The 24,395-nt window shown below is 41.3% G+C and overlaps 2 protein-coding genes across 10 annotated transcripts; one reads left to right on the top strand and one right to left on the bottom strand.

Moving 5' to 3' along the window:
- mcph1 (microcephalin 1) lies at positions 1-23,933 on the top strand. 9 transcript variants are annotated; one of them, XM_062566766.1, is made up of 15 exons: positions 1-55; positions 670-727; positions 807-898; positions 1,010-1,128; positions 1,264-1,348; positions 1,561-1,672; positions 1,754-1,885; positions 1,973-2,053; positions 2,681-3,778; positions 4,474-4,592; positions 6,930-6,967; positions 7,089-7,262; positions 7,344-7,421; positions 23,023-23,273; positions 23,367-23,933. In XM_062566766.1, exons 2-15 carry the CDS (start codon positions 691-693, stop codon positions 23,417-23,419), a joined length of 2,469 nt encoding a protein of 822 aa, XP_062422750.1. In that variant the 5' UTR covers positions 1-55; positions 670-690; the 3' UTR covers positions 23,420-23,933. The 9 variants fall into 9 exon arrangements, 7 of the variants coding, with proteins under 7 accessions (XP_062422750.1, XP_062422752.1, XP_037321391.2 ...); XM_062566768.1 differs by lacking the exon at positions 1-55 and adding an exon at positions 70-327 and having other exon boundaries at positions 23,371-23,933; XM_037465494.2 differs by lacking the exon at positions 1-55 and adding an exon at positions 71-327.
- On the bottom strand, positions 8,086-17,878 carry angpt2a (angiopoietin 2a). Its single transcript, XM_037465513.2, has 9 exons — positions 17,372-17,878; positions 14,709-14,864; positions 13,807-13,928; positions 13,473-13,711; positions 13,023-13,150; positions 12,560-12,661; positions 11,916-12,082; positions 10,476-10,606; positions 8,086-9,436 (listed from the first exon to the last, which is right to left on the bottom strand). The coding sequence occupies exons 1-9, from the start codon at positions 17,633-17,635 to the stop codon at positions 9,264-9,266; spliced, it is 1,482 nt and encodes a 493-aa protein (XP_037321410.2). The 5' UTR covers positions 17,636-17,878; the 3' UTR covers positions 8,086-9,263.
- Positions 23,934-24,395: the final 462 nt, after the last annotated feature.

The following is a 24,395-nucleotide window of genomic DNA, read 5'->3' on the forward strand; positions in this document are numbered from 1 at the left end:
CCCACAATGCATCTCTTCACAAAGTGCAGGCGCGAACGTTGTACGCTGTAGCCAGGTATTGTTGAAATCAGCGTAATTTAAACTTCCCCGTCGCATAAAGTAGATATTTGTGTTCATTACTTTGTCCTGCTAATAGTCAAGCATATATCGAATACACATCTCAGCATATTACGGACGTATTAGCCACACCAGCGTAAAGCTAAGAACAACAACACAAGTTAACGTTGGTTATTATCGTTAGCTCACTAATTTAGCATCGAAACGTAGCGTAAACTACCAGCAACGTTGAACTGCGTCAACTGTTAACGTTCCATTATGAATTTCTAGGTAATACATGTACATGTCTAACGTGAATGATGTCCAAACCTCTGTTCTTTAAATGACTGACGTTGCAGTTAACAACGTCATATGGGCTATACGAAGTTGTTAAACGTTCGGTAACTTCGATTGACTCACCAACCTTACCTTAGTTACGTTGTTTCTCAACTCCAGCCTTTATTATTGCGTTTAAGCCATTAGATGTACGGTAGTTAACTGTACCTGCATAATATGTTTTCAGGATGCAGGCAGGGGTCGTTATGCATGCAGTATGGGCTCCTAAAATAAACACACACACACACACACACAGTGTGTCCTTTCAACTCAAGTGTCTTTATTGGTTTTGTTTAGGCAAAGCTTACGAGAGCAGCCATGACAACAACAACAAGCAATGTTTCAGTTCTTAAAGGTATTGTACATCTTGGTTTTACTGCACTTCATCTAAGTTTTTTATGATGTAAGTGTGACTCTGTTCCATATGTCTGCAGATGTTGTTGTCTATGTGGATGTGTGGTCATCAGACAAAACGGCAAACTATTCTAAACCATTCGTTCAGCAGCTGCAAGAAATGGGTGCTCAGGTGAGACGGCAGGGCTCATATACACAATAGCACTATATTGCTTGCCATACTTTTTCAGACAATGTAACTATATGTGTACTTTGCAACATCTAAATGCCTTTTATTTGACAGGTATCAAAGTCATTCAATAAACAAGTCACACATGTAGTCTTCAACAACGGCCACCCGGCTACATGGAAGAAAGCTAAGAAAAATGACGTGAAGCTTGTCTCTGTTCTCTGGGTAGGCAGGTAAGAATGACACAGAGAGACAGCTTAAGAAAAACTGATATTTCTTCCTCCTATTGTCCTCTAGATTTACATGATATTATCGTCAACCTTTTTTTGAACAATAATATGCTTTAATTTTGGCAAAATGATGTCCAGATGTTACGATGATGGGGTTCGTTTGGATGAGGAGTTGTTTCCAGCCCTCAATGATGAAAGCAATCCTATATTGAAGAACAAAAAAGTGAGTAGAGTCAGATGAGCATGAGGTCTTTATGTTTGTTAAAGCCGTTAATGAATATCACTGTTAAACCAGGGTCACGCTATACTTTCTGCTGATTATGGGTCTGTTCCTTATACAGAAGAGAAAGATAAGAAAAAATGCTTTATGTTTTTGGAAGTGTTTAACCATTTATTCTTCTTTTTCCAAATATATTTTTTGTGTCTGACATGTAGCATCGATGCATGCAACCAAAAGATTCTCCGGAGAGGACACCTGAAAATGACAGACGCATGAGAAAAAAATTAGATAAGATGATGAAAGACCTAGCTCCAAAACAACCTTTTGGTAAGAGATTATTATCCCTTTAGAAACTTAAAAAAAGGTGAAATTACAAATTACATGTTTTGATTTGCTTTCACTCAATAGTTACCGATGTGTCGCCCATCATTATTGATGAGGAGAATGGAATTGTCTATAGCCCTGCATTGAAAAGATCAGATTACATGGCACAACGCTTGAGAGACATGAAAGAGAAACGAGAAAACCTCTCACCCACAGGTATGGGCAGCAGCTGCAATTGCACTGGAAGATGAACTGACAAATGCCAACTTCCTGAAATTCACACATCTATATTCTGTCTTTCAGCTTCACAAATGGTTGAATCCTGCTCACCAGCAGGGATGAAGCCTTCTCTTGGGAGCACACCAACAGTCCTCAAATTAATGTGTAAGAAAGAATGTTATGATGCTACTGATCAATTGAAAATGTTATCGTTGTGTTATAATTGAAGATTGCACCTAATTATCTTAAATATTTATTTGGCTGAGCCTTATATAACAAGGAGTTGAATGTGAATGGAAATAGTAAATAAATGACATTGAAATACTTAAAACATAGTATGACAGTACTGAGCATTTTAGCGTGAGGTCTCTCTGACTCTGAGCAGCTCCTCATCAGCCTCTTGATGCGTTTTCCACTCTGCAATTTGTGAAGTGAAGAATAATGTGAAGCGGGAGCCCCTGCTTACATGGTTGGGGACATTAATAGCGGTGTCCATGACATGATACATTCTTTGTTGAATACTGCTTGTCGGATAATACACTATTTGATTTGAATAAGACATCTCAAACAATACACAAGTACTACTTTAGATGTTGTGTGGAATAAGTTAACTAGATGTCTAACGACTAAGAGATCTTTGTAAACAAAGACCGATTTGATTGATTAGTGGACTAAGAGGGTGCACCTAGTCATGGAAAACACTTTTAAGAACAGCTAAACAAACAAAACCAACAGAAACAGAAAGGACTAAGCAATGCACAGTGTTCTTATTTATGTATTTTTTGAATATAGATGACCCGTCTGATGATGATGATTCCAGTGCTTCTGTTGCTGAACCTGCTTACTCACCTGATAAGGAAGAAGGGAGAAAGGAAGTGGATGTCACTGACCATGACCGCCGTGAGCAACGCCACATGAAAGACTCCAAAGAGCCGTGGCTCTCCCCCTGCCGCGATGTGCCAAAACAAGTTTCAAGTTATGTAAAATGTCAAGACTTCAAGGAAGCCACTACTCTAAAAAGAAGGTCCTCAGTCAGAAAAAAGGCAGCGGTGAAACACAAATCTTTCAGTTTATTTGAAGGGCCCGTAAAGGATAAGATATCTTGCATCAGCACAAACTTTAATGAAGAACAAAGGGAATCAGAGATAAAATCATCCGGGCCATCGCCTGCCAAAACTGTAAAGGAAAAGATAAAAGTAGCTAAATCCTTTACAGAGACTAAGACACATTTTTCTTCAGATGCGGCAAAATCGTCTAGCTGTCTGCCATCACCAGACAAATTTGGTAATGGTGCGGTTAGACTGTTAAAGGAACCTGCTCCCCCAATACAGAAAACACCTAAACAAGCCAGGGCATCATTTTCTGCCTTAGTTCGGTCTTTCACTCTACCCAGTGACTCTAAAAGTGCTGCTTCAGTTTCCACTGAGGGAGACGATAATGTCTTTGAGGACTACTTTTCCCCTGCCAACCACCACCCTACATCCAAAGGACTTCCTTTGCCTAATCTACCCGTGAGGAGAGACGTTCCAAATCCTTTTCAGTTGGACTCTGTCCCAAAGAAGAGTAAACTAAAAACTGAAAGCGTAGGATCCGACACTCCAAATAAAAAGAAGAGGTTACTCGAAACAAGTCAGAATTCTGTTGCAGGCAGCAAGCCGGATGTCAAAGAACCTCAGCCTGCATCGCGGGGGCCAAGTCCCGATGTCACACACCGGGCAAAAAGGCGGAGACAAAGCACGTTGTCCTTCACAAGCAGCGGCACAACCCCGAGCGATGCCGCGAGACGGAGAAGAGCCTCTGCCTCAGTGCGGCCCCCCACGTCGTCAGAGGCCGACGCGGTGTCGCCGCTGCAGAGGAACTCTGTCGTTGCCGTTTCTCATGCAGTGGAAAGTGAGTAGCGAGGCTACAAAGTGAATTGAACAAATCAAATGATTGCCTATGATTGAGTGTTTGTAAATGTAATCACTGGGCCATGTGTGTGGTTTCAACAATACCATTTTAAGCCAGCGAATTTCCGCCAATTTTTTTCTGGATGTCACATTTTAAAGCGATAAATAAAGAAGAAACTTCAATTTAAATAAATGAGGTCCTCTCATGTCAATATTGTCGTAATTTGTAATTTTTGTCTTTTGAAGACCGTATTTGTATTGTATTTGAGATTCTAACGTTGATGTAATATAGAGTTTCAACATCTGCTTGAATGTGACACACTGGCCTGGCTCTCCGAGGTGGCTGCAGTTGAAGATGAGGAGTCGATGGATCATTACTGAAATCTAAGACTTTTAAAAAAAGATCATTGCTGTAAAAAAAGGTTATTGTATCACAACACATAACTGAGATTTAGTGTTTAAACTTGTCAAATTGAGCCGAGGACATTTTTAACATGTTCATCTTGACAAATAGTTTATTCTCTGAATGTGTTTAATTGCTTATGAATTGAAGTTAGTGGTGCATTGTACTGCTTTAAGCCAAGTGTAATGAAGAGACGAAAAAACATCATCAACATGCAAAACAATGTCAGCCCCCCCTCCTCCCCCCCCCCCACACACTCTGTTTACAATTGTTTTTCTTATTTTCAAATGTAGGAGGGGGAAATGTGCGTACGGCTGCAGCTGGTTTAAGAGAGTTCTCGTCTGAAGGCAAAGAAGAACATCACAATAAACAAGTCAGCTTGAGTCTTCAGAACATGGTGAACAAAAAAAAGGTAAGAAAAATGTTTTCTGTACATTCTGAGGATTTAATTGTAGGATTTTGTTTTGCATAAGAATCATACAGTTAATGTATTGATGTACATCTCCTTAAGTGTTGTGGGACTGCACATATAGGATTATCTGAGCATTAACTCCCCAGTGGGTAGCTTACCAATTAAAAAATACTGATGCAACATGAGATATCCGTTTTGATTTACACAATAACAACAATTATTAATTTATACAATGTCCTTTGTCCACCGTAGACACAATTTGTTTTCTTCACCCTTTCTCAATTTACCCGATTTTGTGGTTTATTTATTCCAAGAATCTATTGCAGCTGCAGGAATTGACAAAGATTCCTGAGGCTGGTGGATTTTCTGTACAATAGGAAGTCCGGGGAAGCAAACACCAGCGGTGTGTCATAGCTCTTTAAGTATTTCCTCCGTACGGTCACACACTTCCACGGCTGTAGGCGTTTGACGCAGGTAGTCAAGAGGTTCCGTCTGCTCCGGAGGACTTCCTGTGTTTTTTGCCTCTGTGATGGAAGCGTACAACTTCCTTGCTTGTGATAATGCACCTGGGCTCTGTTTTCGTTACGCTGGTAACCTCAAAAAGCCGTGGCCTGAAAAGAGCCAAACATGTCTTTCTCCCCCCCCCAGGGTTGACTTCATTGTGGCCTGAATGCAGTGAAGATGATAGTTATGTGTTTCTGTAACGATCCCCATAATATTGAATAATTCCTGTTCCGATGTGAGGCGGTGTCGGTAAACATAAGCTTTTAATAGGTAACACCTGCGTGGCTTAACCGATCTTTGACAGTGTAGATTGTAAGCAATCACACAGTTCATGTGGCTTGAAGACAGATCCCTGTGGGTTTAAAGTAAGCTATTTTTCATAAATCCTTTTATGCAGCAGGTTTATTCCGTAATTGCTCAGTCTGCCCACGCTATGTTTAATAAAAAAAATTACAATCATTTGTAAAGAGTGTTTTTTATTTTTATTTTGATCTTTTTGAACTCAACTCAACTGGTGCTTTTAATTCGTTCTCACCGCTTCAGTTGAGCTCAACCCTTTGCAGAGAGACCGGTCCTCATCTCTATTACATTTGTCTTTTCGTTTTGTGCGGTTTAGCAGCCGTCATGGAGACTCACTTATTCAGTGGAGAACTTCCTTCATTTGTGCTGGCGGCGCTCTAAGGCCATGCTGCACACCAGCTCTTTGTCACAGGCTCATTATGTCCAACTCGTTTTTCAATGCCCGTGTTTTTTGTGCCGCTGCCAGAACACGTCCCCTGCATAAGATAAGCCAAGGTTCCCTCTGAGGAAACGTTTTAGAAAGGCTGCCCGTGTTTTGAGTTGTTTGACTGAGTTTGAACGACCTGAAGATGGGCAGATTTTCTCGTTGCCTTTCGGCCTCGCTGAGGTGTCAGAAGAGATCGTTGACAAAGTGAAATAGCAAAACATTTTTCCTTTTGAAGAAAACCTGCTGTCGGTGCGGCCCAGAGGACCAGCAGTCACGGGGCGACGGTAACCACCTCCATGAATTCCAGGGGACAATGTGATGATGGTGTGGGAGGGGCCGTCGCACCGTTTTGGCACCGCTGTGTGCTGCAGGCCTTAACCCTTGACTTCCAGCTGGGGGAGCTGACATCAGTACGTACCGGTGTGGCAGGAAGGCCCCCGGTGGTCCTCAGGTGTTTGTGTCCATGACGGCTCGCTGTTTTGGGGCCAAAGAACGAGAATGGATTGACCACAGGCGTCAAATGTACAGTTCCGTTTCGCTGGCTCCAAATATGTTTTTCTCCCCTCGCGGCCTTGGTTGTTCGATTTCCTTTTTGGTCTCTACGCAACTCTTCATCCGGCAGGGTTGTTGAAAGTGCACGGCCTGTGTGTTCGCTGAGTAGCGGTCCTTTTACCTGCCCCGTGCTGTTCAACAAACCAACTCACACACAAAAGAAACACACATGCACTTTATTTACTAGTGTCTCTGACACATTTCCTATTTATGGCTACTGTATTATTGGCTACTATAAGGTGTGCATTTGTTCTACAGATTTAACAGATTTGAACTCCTACAGAAGCTGAGAAACAAATCTGGAGCAGCTATAGAGTAGCTTATACGTGGGTATTGTGAAACCATACAACACACCAGAGGCCAAGAACTACTTCCCGAAAAATAAGATGTGCATAATGCCATATGGGGTTCAATTGATTTTTTTCCAGTCTTGTCTAATTGCTTCACATCGGTATAATGTTTTCACGTTATCGGTTCACAAAAGTGTTCACGATCAGTAAGTTCAGAAAATGTTTCATCCTGTCATCAGGAACGTTTGTTTGTATTTCTTTCAGGTTATGAGAACATTGGTCATGACGAGCATGCCCACTGAGTGAGTACAAACATGTAACACGTGTCATTTAGCTGACGCTTTTATCCCATTTTGAACGCTTCGGTGGGATCTTATTTAAGCGTTTGTGCCGGATTCTTTCTATTTCATCCACCTCTTGTAGGAAGCAGCACACGTTGGTTCAGGTTGTGACGACTCTGGGCGGGTTTTCAATCGTTGACCGAGTTTGTGAGAGCACAACTCACGTGGTGTCCTGCGGTCACCGGCGGACTCTCAATATTCTGTTGGGCATAGCTCGAGGCTGTTGGATCCTGTCGTTTGAATGGGTGTGTAGTTTGTAAGTGTTTTAAAAGCAACTACGTGATGGTATGTAAACTGATGGAGAGGTGTCTTAATATCTTATGTTTTTCCGGAGTAGATCCTGTGGTGTTTGGAGCAAAGGCAGTGGATTCCAGAGGAGCCATATGAACTCTCAGACCAGTTTCCTGCAGCACAGGTGAGAACCAATTCTTGTTTAGTAGTACTATAGAACGGTGCAGCACACGGGTACTAGCAGCATTAACCTCTGCAGTAAACCTCTCTGTGTTTATATTGAATGACATTAAATTAACAGATAAAAAAGGCTGTTCATGTATTTATATTCTGAATGTGACAAAAACCATATACAAGCCTGTACATTTTATACTGTATGCAATTTTTAACATTTTCATTGCCAGTCGTCCATTGTCAGTTGGCCTGTTTTTCCTGAAGCTTCCTGTGTGGACTGTGAATGTTGCTTTTTCCTGAATTCCGCATTCAGGTATTAAAATCTTTGTTGGCTCCTGCTAACGTGAAGGACGATGTGGAGTTTGAATGCGGACAATTGCCATCACGTTTCCTCTCTAAACGTCCCTATGGCCGTTTATCATTATTTTTCTCTTACCAGCGGTGTGCAAACCACATGCCTGGTGTGCACGTGTGTCCTCTGGAGCGCAATGATCATCAATGGTCATCAGTATATCAGTTATTGGAACTAGTGTTGAAACAGATGATTTTCACTGTGGATTTGAATGAGGCCTGAACTGAGTGAATGGGCAGTAGGATAAAAGACTTTTTCCATTTTAATATTACTCAACAACAGAGAAAACGTTACAATCCAATGATCAGGAATCATTTATAGCTGTATTGGATTGATTATCCTATTAATCTGAAGAAGTAGTTTTCTTTTATCTGTCAATAATTCACTATATTGAATATAATATGAATTAGGTACCAAAAGATCCATAAAAAGCAACAAGATATGCAACATTTAAGCATTTAGGGTTTTTGTTTTGCCCTTGAAAATAGACAAAGCTTAAAAATATGCGTCCTGCTCCAGCGACTGTGCTTCGGGCCGGCTGTGCGGTGTCATCAGGTAGAACAGGACTGAGGACGAGAAGGACTTTAGAGCTCACGTCTGAAGCCCTCTGCCTTGTGCTTGTGTTTAATATTCAACTTCAGGTACATAGCGACTGGTAGAAAATTACAGACAATCACTTCAAAAAGCTGGTGAGAAACGTAGCGTCTTCCCTCTTACATAGTTATCGTAACGTTTGCTTGTTGAAGCTTCAAAAGAAACACAAGAGGAATAAAGTTAAACATCCCCAGAATACAGCAAAAAGACAATCGGCATTTATGAGCCTGTGGAAGGGTACTGCAGAACCATATTAAAGGAATTCCTCCTATTGGGAATGTGCATGAAATAGTTAATACCTAATAATCTAATTTTCCTCATATATAATGTTAAATATAAAACTTAAAAAACGGCATATAAATTAAACAACAAATAGACATAGCCTACATTCCTGGGAGAAAAACAACAATAATCATTAGAGAAACAATTCCTGTGGCATTTTTTTACATTTGCATTTTAGGCATTTAACAAAACCATAATAACTTTGAGCTTTGGTTTTCTGCGTGTTGTACCATAGTCTCCTTTTCTTTTTTACAATGACACAGGCTGCTATTATTCAAAACATGGATGGTTCAAAGAATTATGAACTTTAATGAAATATAATGAATATCACATTTTAATGTTCAGTGTGATTGTCTAGTTATTCCCAAAGTAATTACTATAACTGTAGTAATCTATACATAGCAACATTTACACTATACATATTTCTCATTTTGATAATCCATAAGTAACACTTTTTGCAACAACCCATCTGATTTAAATTACTAAACATAAAATTGCACAAAATATAATTTCGAAAAGTTATGTAAAATCCCTTAATGAAGTACTTTGGTTCGCTTGATACTTTTCTTTTTTGTAGCTTTCAGGCAGGATTTCCCACCAGCTGGTTATATTGTTTGAGTCAGTTCAGAGGGAACCTGAGAAGTCTGCTGGTCTGATCATCATTGTGGTGGACTTCAGCGAGTAGCCCGAGCCTTTCCAGTAGTACCATTTGATTCCATTGAAGCGATTTGAGTTTTGGCCTTGCTGGTAAAACATTCCATTCAAGTTGGACGGACCGCAGGCTTCAAACCACCAACCTAGAACATAAAAAAACGTAAATATATATGTTGTTACACACGTCATTGTGTCGGACCAAGATGAGTGATATAGTAGCCTGTTTTAAGGAAGACCTGGTTTGATGGGCTGAAAAAACGTGTACTTCAGGTAAACCATCTACACTTTTATTAATCTAAACAAATTAAAATAATGTCTATGGAATTTTTATAAACTGCCACCTGGAGACACTATGTAAGACATACTCCATATATAATGAATATTAGATTTTAGAGAACAAATAAATGGTGAAAAAATATTTTCAGGTTATTCTATTCACTTTGACACTGTAACTCAACCATTAACATGGCTTCAAATGAGCAGCTAGAAGCCTCTCGTCATAGAGCGGCAGTGCGTGTCCCTGTGTTAAGGCAAATCCCATTTGGCAGCATCCAATTGGATGTGACAGTCACATTGCTACTGCTCACATGTAGAGGTTTTGTCACTGATCGTAGACTCGCTGCTACGAGACTGACTGGCTTCATGACTCTGGATTTAGGGTTTTGCCCAGCAGTAGTAACCGGGCCGTCATACGGGATCCTGCTTGGCTCCTTCTTACTGGGTCAGTGCGACGATTGTGCGTAACGTGCAAACGGAGTTCCCCGTCTCTCATGGGAAAAAAAGGGAGAGGGCTAGAGTTTTCATGCCTTCGTGCTTGCTCGGCAGACCGCGATACGGAGGGAGACAAACTTCTGGCAGCGGAGTTACTTTCAAGGGAATGGAGGAGGACCTTTAAGCTACAAGAGGAGAGAGCAGCTCTGTTCCCAGGCTATTAATGTCAGGCATTGTAGGGGGCTGAATTCCCCAATGAGTCGATCAGTGATTAACTCAGAGCTAATTGTGCCCTTTGACCTGGCCACAAAAGAACGGCAGCCCTTAAGATGCCCTTGAATACTTTCAGGGCAAGTGGCAAGATTAGGGTGAGTGGGAATTTGTTCCACACAAATCAACCCGATATTTGAATTTTCCCGACGAGCACAAATATTCAGAAGCACAAGCTATTTATAAAAATGTGTTTCTTACCCCCTGTTGTCAGTTGTGAACATTTGCAAACACATTTGTCGTTGTCTGCATCCTTTGTACTGAAATCACTTCCTGGCTGCCCAATGCTGCTTATTTTGCCCGCCGTTCCACTGAAGCCTTTAAGGTGTATCCTGTAGAATAGAAAAGGGAAAAGTGTAACGTGCAATTTATATCTGCAGTTCGGCTTCAGTAATACTGGATCTAATTGAGTTGGGTCTGTGGTTTGGCATAGGGAATACAGTATGTCCCATTTACACCACAGTTTGTTCTCTTTGGGATTTTTACAAGCGTCTTGCTGATTTCATACGTTGTTGTTCTATTTTTATTTGAATGCTGAGGAATTCCCATTGTGCTCGTTGGGCAGCTACTTTGTCGGAGTGATTTGGAATTACTGAGCCCGCTAACCGTAGACCTAATTGGTCATTGTCAAGTAGACCTGAGAGCTGAAAAGAACTGTGTTGAATTGGAGCATTTCAAGGTCTGTTTGTCAAATTCAAAGGAAGTATCCATTCCACTCCTGAAATCAGCTTAGGTTCAGAAAGGAAAACACTTCTGATGGTTATGTTATTGCCCAGAGAAGCAGACCGAATGTTAGACGTCTAAGAGACATTTGATGTATTTCCTATTTTTTAAACACTAACCAATTTTATTACATTTTCTTTGGGCAGATGCCAGTACCAGGAAGTAGACCGTCGTATACAGCAAATAATCATCTGGAGGACTTTCCATAATGTGTTTTGCTTTTAAAAAGATGTAGGAAGTAGGTAGGAAGTCAACATTTAGGACCCGTAGCTTGTTTTTGGTTGATATACACACGTGTGATAAGGTCCAAGACACCGTCAGAATAAATTAGCATTGATGAGTCTCCGAATCATACTTCATGCACAATGGTGCTAGTAGTTAACAACAAGAGCTAATTCAGTGGAAAATCCCCACGAGCCCCGGCAGTGTGTCCATTAACATGGTCTCATCTTCAATGTAGAGTGTTATTATATGATATATTATTATTCCATTTATAAGAACATCTTCTATAACGAGATGTGTTTCACTGCAAAATATTCATAAATGACAAATATACAGCACTACATGTGAGTTATTCCAAATATACTGTTGTTACTTCTACCTCTTAATGTGGTTACTAACATATAGTTGTTATTCCTTCTTTATCATTTTAAGGCTTTGAAATTTGAGGCTATGCTTTGGCTTTATGCTCCGTTCAAAATCTGGCACCTGTTCATGGTGCGTGTTCTGGATTGCAGACTTCAAAAGCACGTTTGTAACTTCTCTATTTGCTGATGGGCGTCTTTGCCCTTAATAACTTGAGAAACCTGAGTTGCAAAATATTGGCTTGAAACCATAATGAAAATAATACAAAATGTTCAGTAATTGCCGTTGAGCATCCGACACACTCGCTTCTTTGATGTTGTCAGCACAACGTACCTGTAATTCTGTGCTTCACCTTCGAGGGAAAACTGGTCGTACTGTGAGAATCCAGAGTTTCCTTCCCAGTCGCTCAGCTGGATCCTTAGTCTGTAGGACTGTTGAATCGACAGTCTGGAGACAAACTCATTTCCCAACCAGAATTCTCCCGAAGGGTCTCCAAACCCCTGAAAATCCATAAAAGAAATGTAATTATGTCTTGCAGGGGGGCTTTGTTAGTCTCTTTTTCCATTAGCAACAGCACCAGCATTACATTTCCTCGGCTGCAGCTCTGGTCACTGAAAATAAAATCATTAATCTTCCTCTTGACAGTGCTGTTCAATTTTTGCGAGTTATATAACCCCCTTTTTAATTAGAGAATTTAAGCACAGTTTCAGACGCACTTGCAGACATATTGAATATAGTGTGATTTAATCTAGTGCTTAAAATGCAACAAATTATAGTGATTTCATGTTTTGGTTGTTTCTGCGGGACACGGCTCCTCTTTGCTGTTGCCTCTTGCAGAGCAGAGTCCGGCAGGCCTTAAGAACACGTTCAGTCGATGGCCAAAGCCGAATCAGCTCACTGTTTTGTGATTTAGGAATGAAAACCGTAGCCTAGGTTGTATCTTTTTAAGGGAAGAATTTCTTCTTGATTGGTTTTACCTTTCTGTACTCCTGCCACGTTCGGTGAAAGTCAACATGGCCGTCAAAGCGTTTTTGTATCACGGTCCACCCTCCTCCTTCTGTTTGCATGTCGCAGAAAGCCTTTAAACACAAGGAGATGGGAGTTGCTGCAATTAAGACCCCAAAATGAAGGCTGTGCAGAGACTTAATCCTTGTTTATGATTTGAAAAAAATGCCGTTGGCCGTATTTGAGCTGGTCAAAACAAAGGAAAGGACAGAGAATCAAAGTCTAGGTCATATTCGCTGAAATGTTTCTAAGGAGATCAGAGCTAGAGCTCAAGCATGCGCGTCACTAATGAAAAGTGTCTGAGAACATTTGCACTCAACTGCTGGGCCTTCAAACACAACACGGAGCACGTCCAGCGTTTTATTGAACGGGTGGTGTGATTGCGGGTGGGGCTGTGCGTGCCGAGTCCCAATCACTTCAACAGAAAGACTTTACCTTAACCTCGGTTGTAGTGTTGGGCAACGTGAGAGTGTAAACGCCACTCTGCGTGTTTCCTGACTTGAAGACAGCGGCGCAGTCCATGAAGGTGGTCGGAGTGTCCTGCATCATGGCAGCTTTGCTCGCTGCAAGAAAGTTTGATAAGTTGATAAGTTTACATGTTCTGAGGGGGGAAACGGTCACATCCATTGCATTGGTGTTGCAGCCTTTACATTGAGGCGTGTGATATTTCAAGTCAGGTGACCATTTCTTTTTGTGCAATCCAAACACAAACACACACACACCTACATGGCTTAAACAATGATACTCGGTTTGTATTTGTTTTGCAGGTGCATTTGATTTGATTGGTTCGCCGGCGTATCATTTAATTCAGCAGACTTGTCTTTGTTGTCTTACTAAAGTAAATATAAAAGCTGACGGTCAAGGCGACCTGAAGTGCAGAATCACCTGGAGCCGAGCCGAGGGAGACGGTGTGAATGAGGTTGTTGACGGTGTCCAGCAGCTCCTGCTGCTGGCGCTGCAGCGCCGTGTTGTTGGAGGAGACTTTGAGGAGCTGCTGCTCCAGTTCGCCGATGACGGCCGTCTGCCGGAGTATCAGGGCCTGAAGCTGCTCTTTTTCATTTCGAAGCAGCTTCAGCTCCGCCTGCCTCTGCTGCTCCATCTCGTCCACCTTTTTCTCCAGATAGCTGTAGAGAAGGAAAAGGTTCAGCCATGTTTTCACGTCGGCACAAAACTTCACTTTGCGGGCCTGAAAGTTGGAATTAGCAATTGGTGTATTCACCTGTTTTTGTCATTCAGCTTGCTGATGTCATTCGTTTGGACAATTAGTTGTTTTTCCAACTTGTTGGTTGACAAGGAATTTTCAAGCAGTTGACGCTCAAGTCGAGTTGAATGACGAATAACCTTGAGACGGAAGAACAAGGTAAGGCTGTGAGGTTTAATTCTCCATACCTCTGTTTAAACACTGTTTTTATTCACCATCGCCTCAAAAAGTACTCAAGATCCTCCACGTATGCCACTTGTTACTCCAATTGAAATGAATTTAAAAAAGCAAGCTTAAAGAAGGGTTCAGCAAACAAAGTGTCAATAAGGTGTCAATAAGCAATCTGTTCAAATTGCGTGGATTCTTGTGAGTTCTGTCTGTCCTTAGTGGAACAAGTTCAGCCCTGTTTGCACCTCCAGAGTGAGCCACACAGCAGACATACCTGAGCATGGGAAACGTTCAAACCCAGCCCAGGCAGACGTATTGAACTGAGCTCTGGGGTTGGGGACCTTGCCTCTAATTTTCCCAGTGAGGAGGAACTGAACTCAGCAAAAAGCAGGTTGTTTACATGGATCCTAGCTGTGTGTCTCCAATGGGGCTGTTGATGCCTTTGAACAGACGGATGTGTGATCGTGACAAACTGATAGACCTTTCTGTGGGAATAAGAATGTGCTAATAACAGGAAATGCTGTACAGTTTGCTCACGTAAGGTCACTGACGTGTAGCCACAATAATAAACCGACTTAGTCATGCCTGTTTTTCCCCCCCTGTGCTTATTTTCTTTTTCTTTGACCATTACATGCATTGTATTGCTCGGCCCACTGAGTCACAGAAAACAACTTTCCCCGTTCTTTTGTGATATTCTACTGTGTTGCGCGGTTTATTTGCATGTAAGCGTGCTGCGGGTTGTACGGCCTCACCTGGGCCTCCACGCTGCTCATTTTCCTCGATTGCTCCACGGTTTGACTCAGCAGGTTGGTTCCGATTTCTATCATCGTGGCCGTGTGGTTTTGCACAGCCGTGTGTTGGAGGTGGATCATGTCTTGCTTCATGCTGTCCTGTATGTAGTTCTCCAGCTACAGCGCAAAAAAGAAAAGAAAAGAAAAAAAGGCTTAAGCTGGAAAGTCATTGATTAGTATGATTAACCGGATTAGCAGTGCCCGCACAATCCTGTTTGCACTGACTGCAGTGAACACCATTGAAAGTGAAGTTTGGATAAACTGTGTGTTGTTATTAAGTGCGTAACCACGTACATTTTACTCCTTAGTTACACAACAGCCATACAATGTTGTTGAATTATTTAACCATGTGCTGTGTAAGACTCTGGTCTCCACGTGACATAGCAATGGTATTATCTCAACTGCTGTCAAATGTTAACTACGTGTATGCTGTACATGCTATATGGCCTGAAATCTTAAACTACTGAATTGTAATGTTTTCTTAACAAATTAATTTATTATGTTATTAATATCAACTTGACTCAAGTTTACACTACGTTTTACACCTATAAAATGTAACCATGCCCAAATGGGACCTCTGAATCCTGTGAATAATGAGCAAGGTTGCCCTCAGGGTGGGAAAAGGTCAATGTTTCATCTGTGAAAGATTTGTCCTAATCTACCTTATAGTATCGCCAGATTTAGAACGACACCAATCATTAAGTTATTTCCTGCATGGTGTTCCTGAGTGGCAATCAGGTCACACGACTGGTAAACAGGATGGAAGTGTTGAGTGAGGAGTTACATCCTTCATGACAGTACGACGTGTGTGTGTGTGTTCACGTGGAAACCAGAGTCCCTTAAATACTGCCGTCAGGTTGCGGAATTTGTTATTTACTCATCAATCAGCAACGCAACCCCAAACAGCCAATTTTAATTTTAATGTCATGGTATATTATGCAGATAATATTTATACAAATAACTTCTGCAATCAGTGCTGATTTTGTTTGTCTTCCTTTCATGACGTCCAGTTTGTTTTTGTTCTTGGAGACACAAAGGGATGTGTGGTAGGTGGGAGGCTGTCATTTGAAATGCTGGCAGGATGTCCCATTTACAGTCAATGATGAAATCCGCTGTTTACTTTGTGCGACTCAAAAGGCGTCAGTAAAAAAAAGATTGTTTCCCTCAGTTGTCGTCGGCTACAACTAAAGTAATTTGATCAGCCGAGCCCCACTTGTTTGAGAGGTGTGCAACCTCAAGGGATATGATGAAGTAAAGTCATATGCATCTAATTTCTTTATCTGCTTATTATTATTTCAGTGTATAGGGTGCCAAACCCCGTATTGCCGGGTAGCTGAGGTAATTCTGGCACACGTAGCCCGCTGAGAGACGTTTACAAAGATGAATTCTGCATCTCAGTTAATACAGAGCTCTAGTAAGGTTTCATACCTGAACGTGATCATGTGTCTTATGTTTGGGGGAAATAGTTTAAGCAAATCAACTCTTGTTTCACTTTGTCCACAATCCTTGGCTGAGATCTCTTCTACCACGTTGTTTTACTTGTGACTTGTGCACATGCATATGTTGGAGAAACAAGAAAAGGAGGCACCAACGTCTTCCTCCATGGTACGGCTCCAATTCTGTTGACACATTTTTCGCAGCGATGCCTTTTTGACTGTGAGAAATAAGTAACCTGTCTCCACCAGACCTGCCGTTGGACTTTGTAAAGTTTGTGTTGCAGGCATGCTTTGATTTCTGAGGCAGCACTTAAGCTTTTGTGCCCTCAGAGCTCTCCCGCGGAACAGATCACAGCTTGTTTTGTGCCACGAGGCGGGAGTGGTGTGATCGTACAGCGAGGTGCTCCCGCTCTGTCTCGCTAGTTTTCTAAAGTTCTGATCAGCGATGACACTCTAAAGAGGGAGAAGAGGGGGAGCTAGACAAGAAGCCGGCCACTTGCATCCCTCGTGGGGGCACCTGCACACACTCTTTGTCAGTCAACATGCCCATTAGCACTGAGGGAAAGGCTCTCACAGACAATTGACACATTCGTTATACTGGTTTCAGCGTTTGCTACAATAGAATTGATTCTCAAAGAAATGACACTGTGTGTGGTTGTTTGGGTTCTAATACTACACATTTAAACGACAGTGTTGATGTTCCTTTGGTGTCTTTTGTTAAGTGAAGCCTGGCTGATGTTAGTAGGGAGTTAGTACTCAACAAAAAGCTATCGGTTTAGTACAGGATTGAATAATCAGCCCATCACATGAAAACAAGCAGCAGTTTCAATGATATGTTTAAGAGTCAGAAAAATCTATTTTTGTCATTCTGGTTGTTAAAGTATGCAGATGTTCCACATGCTTAAGTATATTCAATAATCATACAAATGTTTTATTGTATATGGAAGTTTAGTCGACTAATCACACAAATGATATATCCCATGTACTGGGTGTACATCCCTTTTTCCAACTTTTTGGAAAGGAAGTATGAATGTCTCCACTGACACCCGTGTACTCATTTAGTCCATAAGGGTCTCTGGGATACCTAAATGGACTTTGTCCTCTCTTCTCCTCTGAAACCATCACTCAAGTCATTGACATCCCAAACTAATGTGTGAAATAGTGTGTGTGTGTGGGACACAACTTCACCTTGTGCAGCCACTGTGTGTTGTTCTCCATGATGATCTCCAGTTGTTCCAGCCTCTGAGTCGACTCCTCGTTGTCCTCGGGTCCATCTTTTTGAACCGCGTAGTTGCTGCTCTGGCTTTGGCAGTTCTCCTGCTCCGGCAGCAGAAAGGTGTAGCTGCACGGCCCGTTTTGGATCTGATACTGTCTCTTAGCAACGGCACTGTATCCTGAACCCAGAACGAGGCAAAGACCTAAAACTAGCAACTTTGCATGCAGCATCTTCATAGCAGAGCTCTTCACCTAAAAAAGGAAGTTAGTACACTTATAACTGTTAAGCTTCTCTTAATGCCTGGGTTTCTTTCCCGGCAGGGATCCAAGTGTATATAATCCTCTTGGGACTCTGCAGATTCCTTTTATTACCTCTCAGTGGTAGGAAGAGGAAAAGCAATCAGGAATTAGAGGTGGTGTGTTATTCCTTTTAGGTTAACTGCCAGACTGCATGTGCTCGCTTTTCATCAAGCCCCCAACCAGTTGTTTGAGCTGCCCATGGCCCCCTCTGATTAGCTAACTGTGAGTTTAAACCACTCCCCCCCTCCTCCCCGTCAATGGCCGCTGTGCAGAGCAGCGAGGTGGAGATTCCTTTCAGTGCGCACTTACTTAACACAGAGAAGCAGATGCACAAAACTACACACGTTCCACAATATCCTCTGTAATACCCGCTTGTTTTTTTTCTCTTCTCCGGCTGAACAGCTCCTCAGGATGCAGCTGTGATAGTAGCAGTGTCCATCCCATTCATTGAAAAACCACAAACACACGTGCAGCTTTGAATGGGGGAAATGTATTATTCCAAACATTTTCTTACACTGTTGCTTAATCTATGTTAAATACATAATCCCCAGAAACCTATTCATTATTCCTTTTTCTTGAGAATGTGTTTTTCCTCTACGTTTTTACTAGCTGTTAATTCATTTTAAGGTTTTTCTGGCCGTTATGAATTCCATTTTTACTTTATAGTGGAAAAATACATTATTTCCAGACCTTTTTTTGGTTCTCATGGTCCTTAATAAAGTCTCATAACATGTTCTTAGTAGAAACCGAAGTCGCCACTTGCTGATCTCTGATCAAAACAGTTTTTTTTTTGCTTGATGGTAATGTCATGAATCAGAAAAGTGGTTTCCTTATTTTCTCTGACAAGAAACTTGCAATTTGTAAGTGTAGGCGATCCTGTTAGATGGGGATGAATATTTATTGGGTTGTGGGTGTTTTCTGTCTCCTGTCCCAGGTTTTGACACCATCTACTGGAATAGTATGACACAGGATGGGTTGGATGGGTTCCAGGCGTATTTAACACGGCTTTATCATTTTGAAGCACGCTCCAATGTTGTCGAGAGGTTTTAATATTTTCAGCCACGGTTTGTGCACAACGTGCCTAAAATCCTTGCTATTATTCTGTGGCTTGAAAAGGTTTTTCAGTTAAAAACGGTTATGAAAATGAATCCCCCCCCCTGAATTCCTTTTCCCATCTTATAATGCTACCACAATATATATCTTCTTAAGAATAAGAACTGTCCTGCAAGGCATAGATGGGAGGTTTGGGGAATTTTTCCCCAAGTGAAGGATTTCCCAACCTTATTTTGGTTTATTTTTGATGTTGCAGTGGGGGAGCAGAGTGCAGGTGTGTGATGCAGGAAAGGCAATGATACAGAAGGATGTTTTGTCCCATACTGCAGGAAGGTGCTTCCATCACAGACTCTGTCTTATTGATTCAATAGCTTCACTCTTTACCTCCCCGAACATTAAAATCCCTCAGGTTCCATCCAACAGTCTCCCTTTTAACCGTAGATATATTTGGCTTCATATTGTGTAGTGAATAGTCATTTAGCTTTGGACTGGCCACATTATAATGTAAACTGCACCCATGTTTCTTTTTCTTTTTTGCCAGGAAGTGTTCAGAATTGCAATCTGCATTTGGATTGAAATGCCGAAACAGAATTGTAGGAAGTAAGCTGATGTCATACTTGCGGTATAAGGGAAATGCAACATATTTAAAGAACATTACCAAAGAGGAAGGACTTGCCGTCATTCCAAACATTAACTCTTTTCAGGTGTTCAGAATAAGCTTTAATTGCTATTAGGGGTGTCAAATGATTAAAAATTTTAATCAAATTAATCAGAATTTTCAGTGGATTAATCATGATTAATCACACCTGAATCCTAACCATTTTTTCTTTCTGAAATGCATACTAAAGATAAATAACAGGACACAGATACATAATTATCATTATTATTATCATAATTATTATTTTTTACATAAATATATGTTATTGATATTTGATTTTTTAATTCATTCCAGAAAATAATCAAATCAATGTTATTTGATAAGTTACAGACTGATTTCCCTGCATGGCTCTAGAAGGGTCTCGAGCCTCTGCAGTTTATCCCACTCTGCTGTGAGTTTGTGCTCCTGCGATGACCAGACATGACCAGACATGTCAACCCTCCCGATGTTTCAAAGCCCCCCCCGAAAATCTCCCGGACCGACCTTTCTCCCGATTTCCACCCGAACAACAATATTGCTGCACCACCCGTCACTGGGCGCGCCGTTTCAGACCGAACAATAATAAAGGTTACACCTTGAAGTCGAGCGCGGCGATTAGAACGACTGGCGCTGCAAAGAAATCCGCTACCACCCCCATTTCAGTGTGAAATATTCCCATACCTGGGAGGATTTAGATCGCATTGGTTTCTCTTCCTCCGCATGTTTCAGAACAGCGCTGCTCTTGCTCTGCTGGGCGGAGCTTTTCTTCTTCTCTGTTCTGCTGCGCGAGAACGGGGGGGGGGGGGGGGGGAGCGGGTCTCTGGCGCAAACAACTTGCTGAACCTGACGGCATGACAAATGCCTGCAGGTGGCAGTAATGTGTTGTATAGGATGAAGTGCATTCCCTAGAAGAAGAGGTTCTTTCCGGACCTGAATAATTTGTCACACTGCGCATGCGTGAAATGCGTCAAAAAAATTGACGTAATTAACAACAAACAGCTAATTAACGCCGTTAACGCGCTATTTTTGACAGCCCTAATTGCTATATGTGCAATCTGCCTCCGGATTGCACTTCATTTTTATACACAGTTCCTTAATTGCTTTCTGGTATTGGTTGTTTGCAGAGCTTCCAAATCATTCTGCGTCCCTACAGACTCATGTACAACAGAAATGTGAGTAGACGTTAATGGACATTGATCCGGATGTCGAAGTGGTGGAATTTCCCATGTGAAGAATAAAAAGATATTCTCAATTTCAAGAGTGCTTATCGGAGAAAGCTCTTTACCACAAGCTATGCTGTATCGTCTCAACGTGGATGTCATGATGCCATATCAAATACTGGCAGATAATATAGGTCACAGTCTTACTGTTCTTCCTTTTTCTGGGGGTTCACCCGAGCTTTGTGTAAATTATATCGCCCAAACCTGAATGCTCTGCCGTACCACACATGAGAAAATGGTAAATCCTGAAAAAACATTTACCGTATTTTCTGCACTATAGGGCGCACTTAAAAGCCTTTCATTTTCTTAAAAAACGACAGTGCGCCTTATAATCCCAAGCGCCTTATCCTTACCTATGGATTAATTCTGGTTTTGCTTACTAGCGATTTTGTGTAGTACAAGGTGCTCACGGTGCTAAGTCAAAAAAAAAATGTTTTAGTACGACTTTGGTAAACTACAAAGCCGCACCGCGCAGTTTGATTGTTTTTTATGTGTTACAATTGAATACAATTCGTCCGTCCATGTTTGGCGCCGATGGTGGGTCCCGGAGCCAGACCAGTTGAGAACCACTGCTCTAGAGATTTGAATTATTTCAGTGCCGTGATACTGAGGAATGCAACAGACATCCTTTTTAAGCGCAGAGATGTGGGCCATGAAAAATGTTTCTTTAATGCTGCAGTTTTCTGGGTGTTATAGTACATTTATGCGAATTCACACAGCTGTCGAACTCAACTCGGAAAGTAAATTGTTGTAGCTGAAGTTGTAGCTATCTATACTTACATAAAATTGACATGCATGCGCCCTGTGTGCATGTGCTTGTGTGTGTGTGTGTGTGTGTGTGTGGGTGGTCAAATTGATCAAACCACTTTATCTTGCTGCCTTTTTCTTGTTGCCCTTTTTTGATGGACTGTTGCTCCTAGTTTAAATTGCTTCATCTTCAATCATTCTCTTTTAAGTTTACAATGTGGGTTAATCTTAACTTGACCTCGTCTCTGAACCCTCTGACCAAACCCTGATTACTCGACCTAAAGGGAAACCTGTGTGAACATTGACAAAAGACCGAAAGCATTAACGCTTGTTTCCTGGCATTCAACTTTAGAATAGAGCCAATTGTCCCCTTCAGTTTAGCAACTGACCCTTGCTGGATAGAGAGTGGCCCCGTAGTGAGAACTCAGAGCATCACTCACCAAACCCAAGAAGAAACACAGCCTCAGTGATATACACATGCTCTCATTTAGTCCGACAGAGCTGACAGTACTCTGAACAATGTGGGCCGCCAGCACAAACGTCATTGAAGCTCACCTCACTCAGAGTTCAACACAGTAATGTGCTTCGGATTTTTTCTCATTTCAACAAAAGAAAATATCAGTCTTCCCTGAAGTTGCAAGTAAACAGAAATAGTCTTGGATGGTTTGGTTTTTTATGTCATAAACTGCTGTAAGTTCAGCAATGACTCTGAAGTATTTTGTCATACAGCTAGTTGCTTTTTAAATTAGCTTTAATGGTGGATAATTGAATGGATGGATTGTAGTAAAGGCTGTTCTTACTGGCCTCCGGAACCAGTATCTGTATCTGTAGTAGCCACCTTCAGGTCAGTTTCAGTATTGACACAAATGTCAGTTATGTCAGGTTGGGGGTCCATGGTCCATATTACTGTCATGTTTATGAGAGATATACATCCGTGAAGCATGTGTGAGTTTCAATTATAACCAGAACTAAAACAGAGGAAAGTTCTTGACAATTTTAACACACCATGAAGGCTGAGAAGTATGAAAAACTCTCAACAATGTATGTTTCAGAACAAACTGATTTCAAGATTTTAGTCAGAAAATTTTAATTCAATTGATAATTTACTGCATGTCACACAAAATTACCAATATTCTGAATTCTTAAAGGCCCTATATACCCGTAGTCCACCCAGACAGGTGTTTTCAGTTGGCTGAGACCTTTTCTCTGGACTGTGCGTGCTTGTACGTACTGTTCTCCACTGAGCGCTCCTCCACTCCACTTAGCTTTGCTGCACTGGTCACACGGGAGAATTTAGATCATTATCATCTGGAGACATTTTGATTTGTCACTGCTGGAAAAGCACAGGTGTGAATAATAAAAGTGTTTATTGTTCAAATAAGCTGACTTAGTGTGCATGCTGTCACACTGTCGTGGCTTTTTGTTCTGTGTATTGAACCAGTTCTTATGCTGAGCTAAAATAATGAGCTTCTGGCTGAATTTATGTGCATTTATTATGCATGTGGACCTAAGAGTCTATCAGTCTAACTCCACGCAAGAACATTTAAAAAGTGCATTTTCTTAGGATACAAACTATTCCCGTAACATTTCCCGAGATACTCTTACAAGGCTGTTCTTCCAGCATCTGTTCTTAAACAAAAACCTGAAAACCGAGCGTTAACCGTCAGTTTCTGCTGCCAGATCTGTCGTCTCCAGAGGCACCTGTCTGCCGGGGAACACCAGCAGGATCTGTTCCACGGCCAGCCCGCCATGTTTGTGTCCCAGCACTCCCAGCCTCCCACTCACAGTCTGGAGGAGCTGATCCAGCTCTGTGGAGGAACAGTCACCAAATCCGTGCGACAGGCAGGTATCTGCATCGGGAAGCACAGCGGCAGGAGGCCCGAGGGAAGCAGGGTCCTGTCTGAGCAGTGGGTGCTGGGTAAGTATGTTCCTGCCAATCATTCTGTTAAATGCTAAATTCCTTTGTGATCTCACTATTCATTATTTCTCTTTTTTTGTGATTTTATTTCAGATAGTATCACCCATTTGAAGCGGCTCTCATATGACGACTACCTCTTGGAGTGAAAGCTGTGAAGTTCAGTTTCTAACTTTGTTCTCTTGCTTGTTGTTGTTCAGGGAATCCTCTCAAATATTCCGTTTTCAGTCCCTGGTAAATATAAAAAACTACAAACTATTAACCATTCAATAACATCTTTTTTACATACTACTACAACATTACAAACTGCTTTGACTTTTGTTGTTTGAATTTATTGTACAATGTGATGATTTTAACAAGACATTAGCGTGAGCATTGACTGTTTTCAATTCTAACACTGTGATTTTAAAGATGCTTTCTGAGCCAGTTCAATACTTAAATGGAGACAACATACTTTATTCATACAAAAATGTTTTGTGCTGCCATTATTAATAAATACTTTTTGACTGTGGTTTTCTTATATTCTGTGATCTCATTTTAATTTTCGCCAAGTTTAATTAATTGCATTATAGAGAGATTACTTTAGATATCCCGGAACATTTTGCACAAGCACGTAATGAATGAAACACCGTTTTGAGAATGTCAACTTGGTTTTGAAAACAAAGCGCAATGGTTTGCTGGATCTGTTTTGCCAGAGACACTTAGCAATATTGATGACAAATAAACATGCTGATCATCTTTTAGTGTCATGTAAGTCACATTAATATTAATACACATACTATAGTAACTATAATGCTATTCTTTAAATGTACTAGAATATTACCTGAGAATGTGTAGTATTCAGACATCCTGCAACTCCCATTTGTAATCTTTGTAATACATGCACAATACGTGTCATATGTTTGCTTATAACAGAAGAACTGTGGTAAATAGTGTTTTAATAAATGCTGATTTGATTTTTTTGACAACTTTCTGGGGCAACTTCATCAGGCCAACCAAATATAGAACGGTATCAATCGTTTAATTCCTGCCAGTACAATGTGGCGCTGTTTGCATACTAAGCGAAACCCTGTGTTATCTCCTCTATTTAGACAAGCGTAAACACCACGACATCCTATTAAAATA

Source organism: Pungitius pungitius, chromosome 13, assembly GCF_949316345.1.
Source record: "Pungitius pungitius chromosome 13, fPunPun2.1, whole genome shotgun sequence".
Lineage (NCBI taxonomy): Eukaryota > Metazoa > Chordata > Actinopteri > Perciformes > Gasterosteidae > Pungitius > Pungitius pungitius.

Coding starts and splice junctions, on each gene's coding strand:
- angpt2a (XM_037465513.2), bottom strand. CDS start 17,635: ATGAAGATGCTGCATGCAAAGTTGCTAGTTTTAGGTCTTTGCCTCGTT. Junction 13,151..13,472: donor CTCCCTCGGCTCGGCTCCAG/GTGATTCTGCAC, acceptor ACTTTCTTGCAG/CGAGCAAAGCTGCCATGATG. Junction 9,437..10,475: donor TTCACAACTGACAACAGGGG/GTAAGAAACACA, acceptor TTTATGTTCTAG/GTTGGTGGTTTGAAGCCTGC.
- mcph1 (XM_062566766.1), top strand. CDS start 691: ATGACAACAACAACAAGCAATGTTTCAGTTCTTAAAG. Junction 3,779..4,473: donor CGTTTCTCATGCAGTGGAAA/GTGAGTAGCGAG, acceptor TTTCAAATGTAG/GAGGGGGAAATGTGCGTACG. Junction 4,593..6,929: donor ACATGGTGAACAAAAAAAAG/GTAAGAAAAATG, acceptor TATTTCTTTCAG/GTTATGAGAACATTGGTCAT.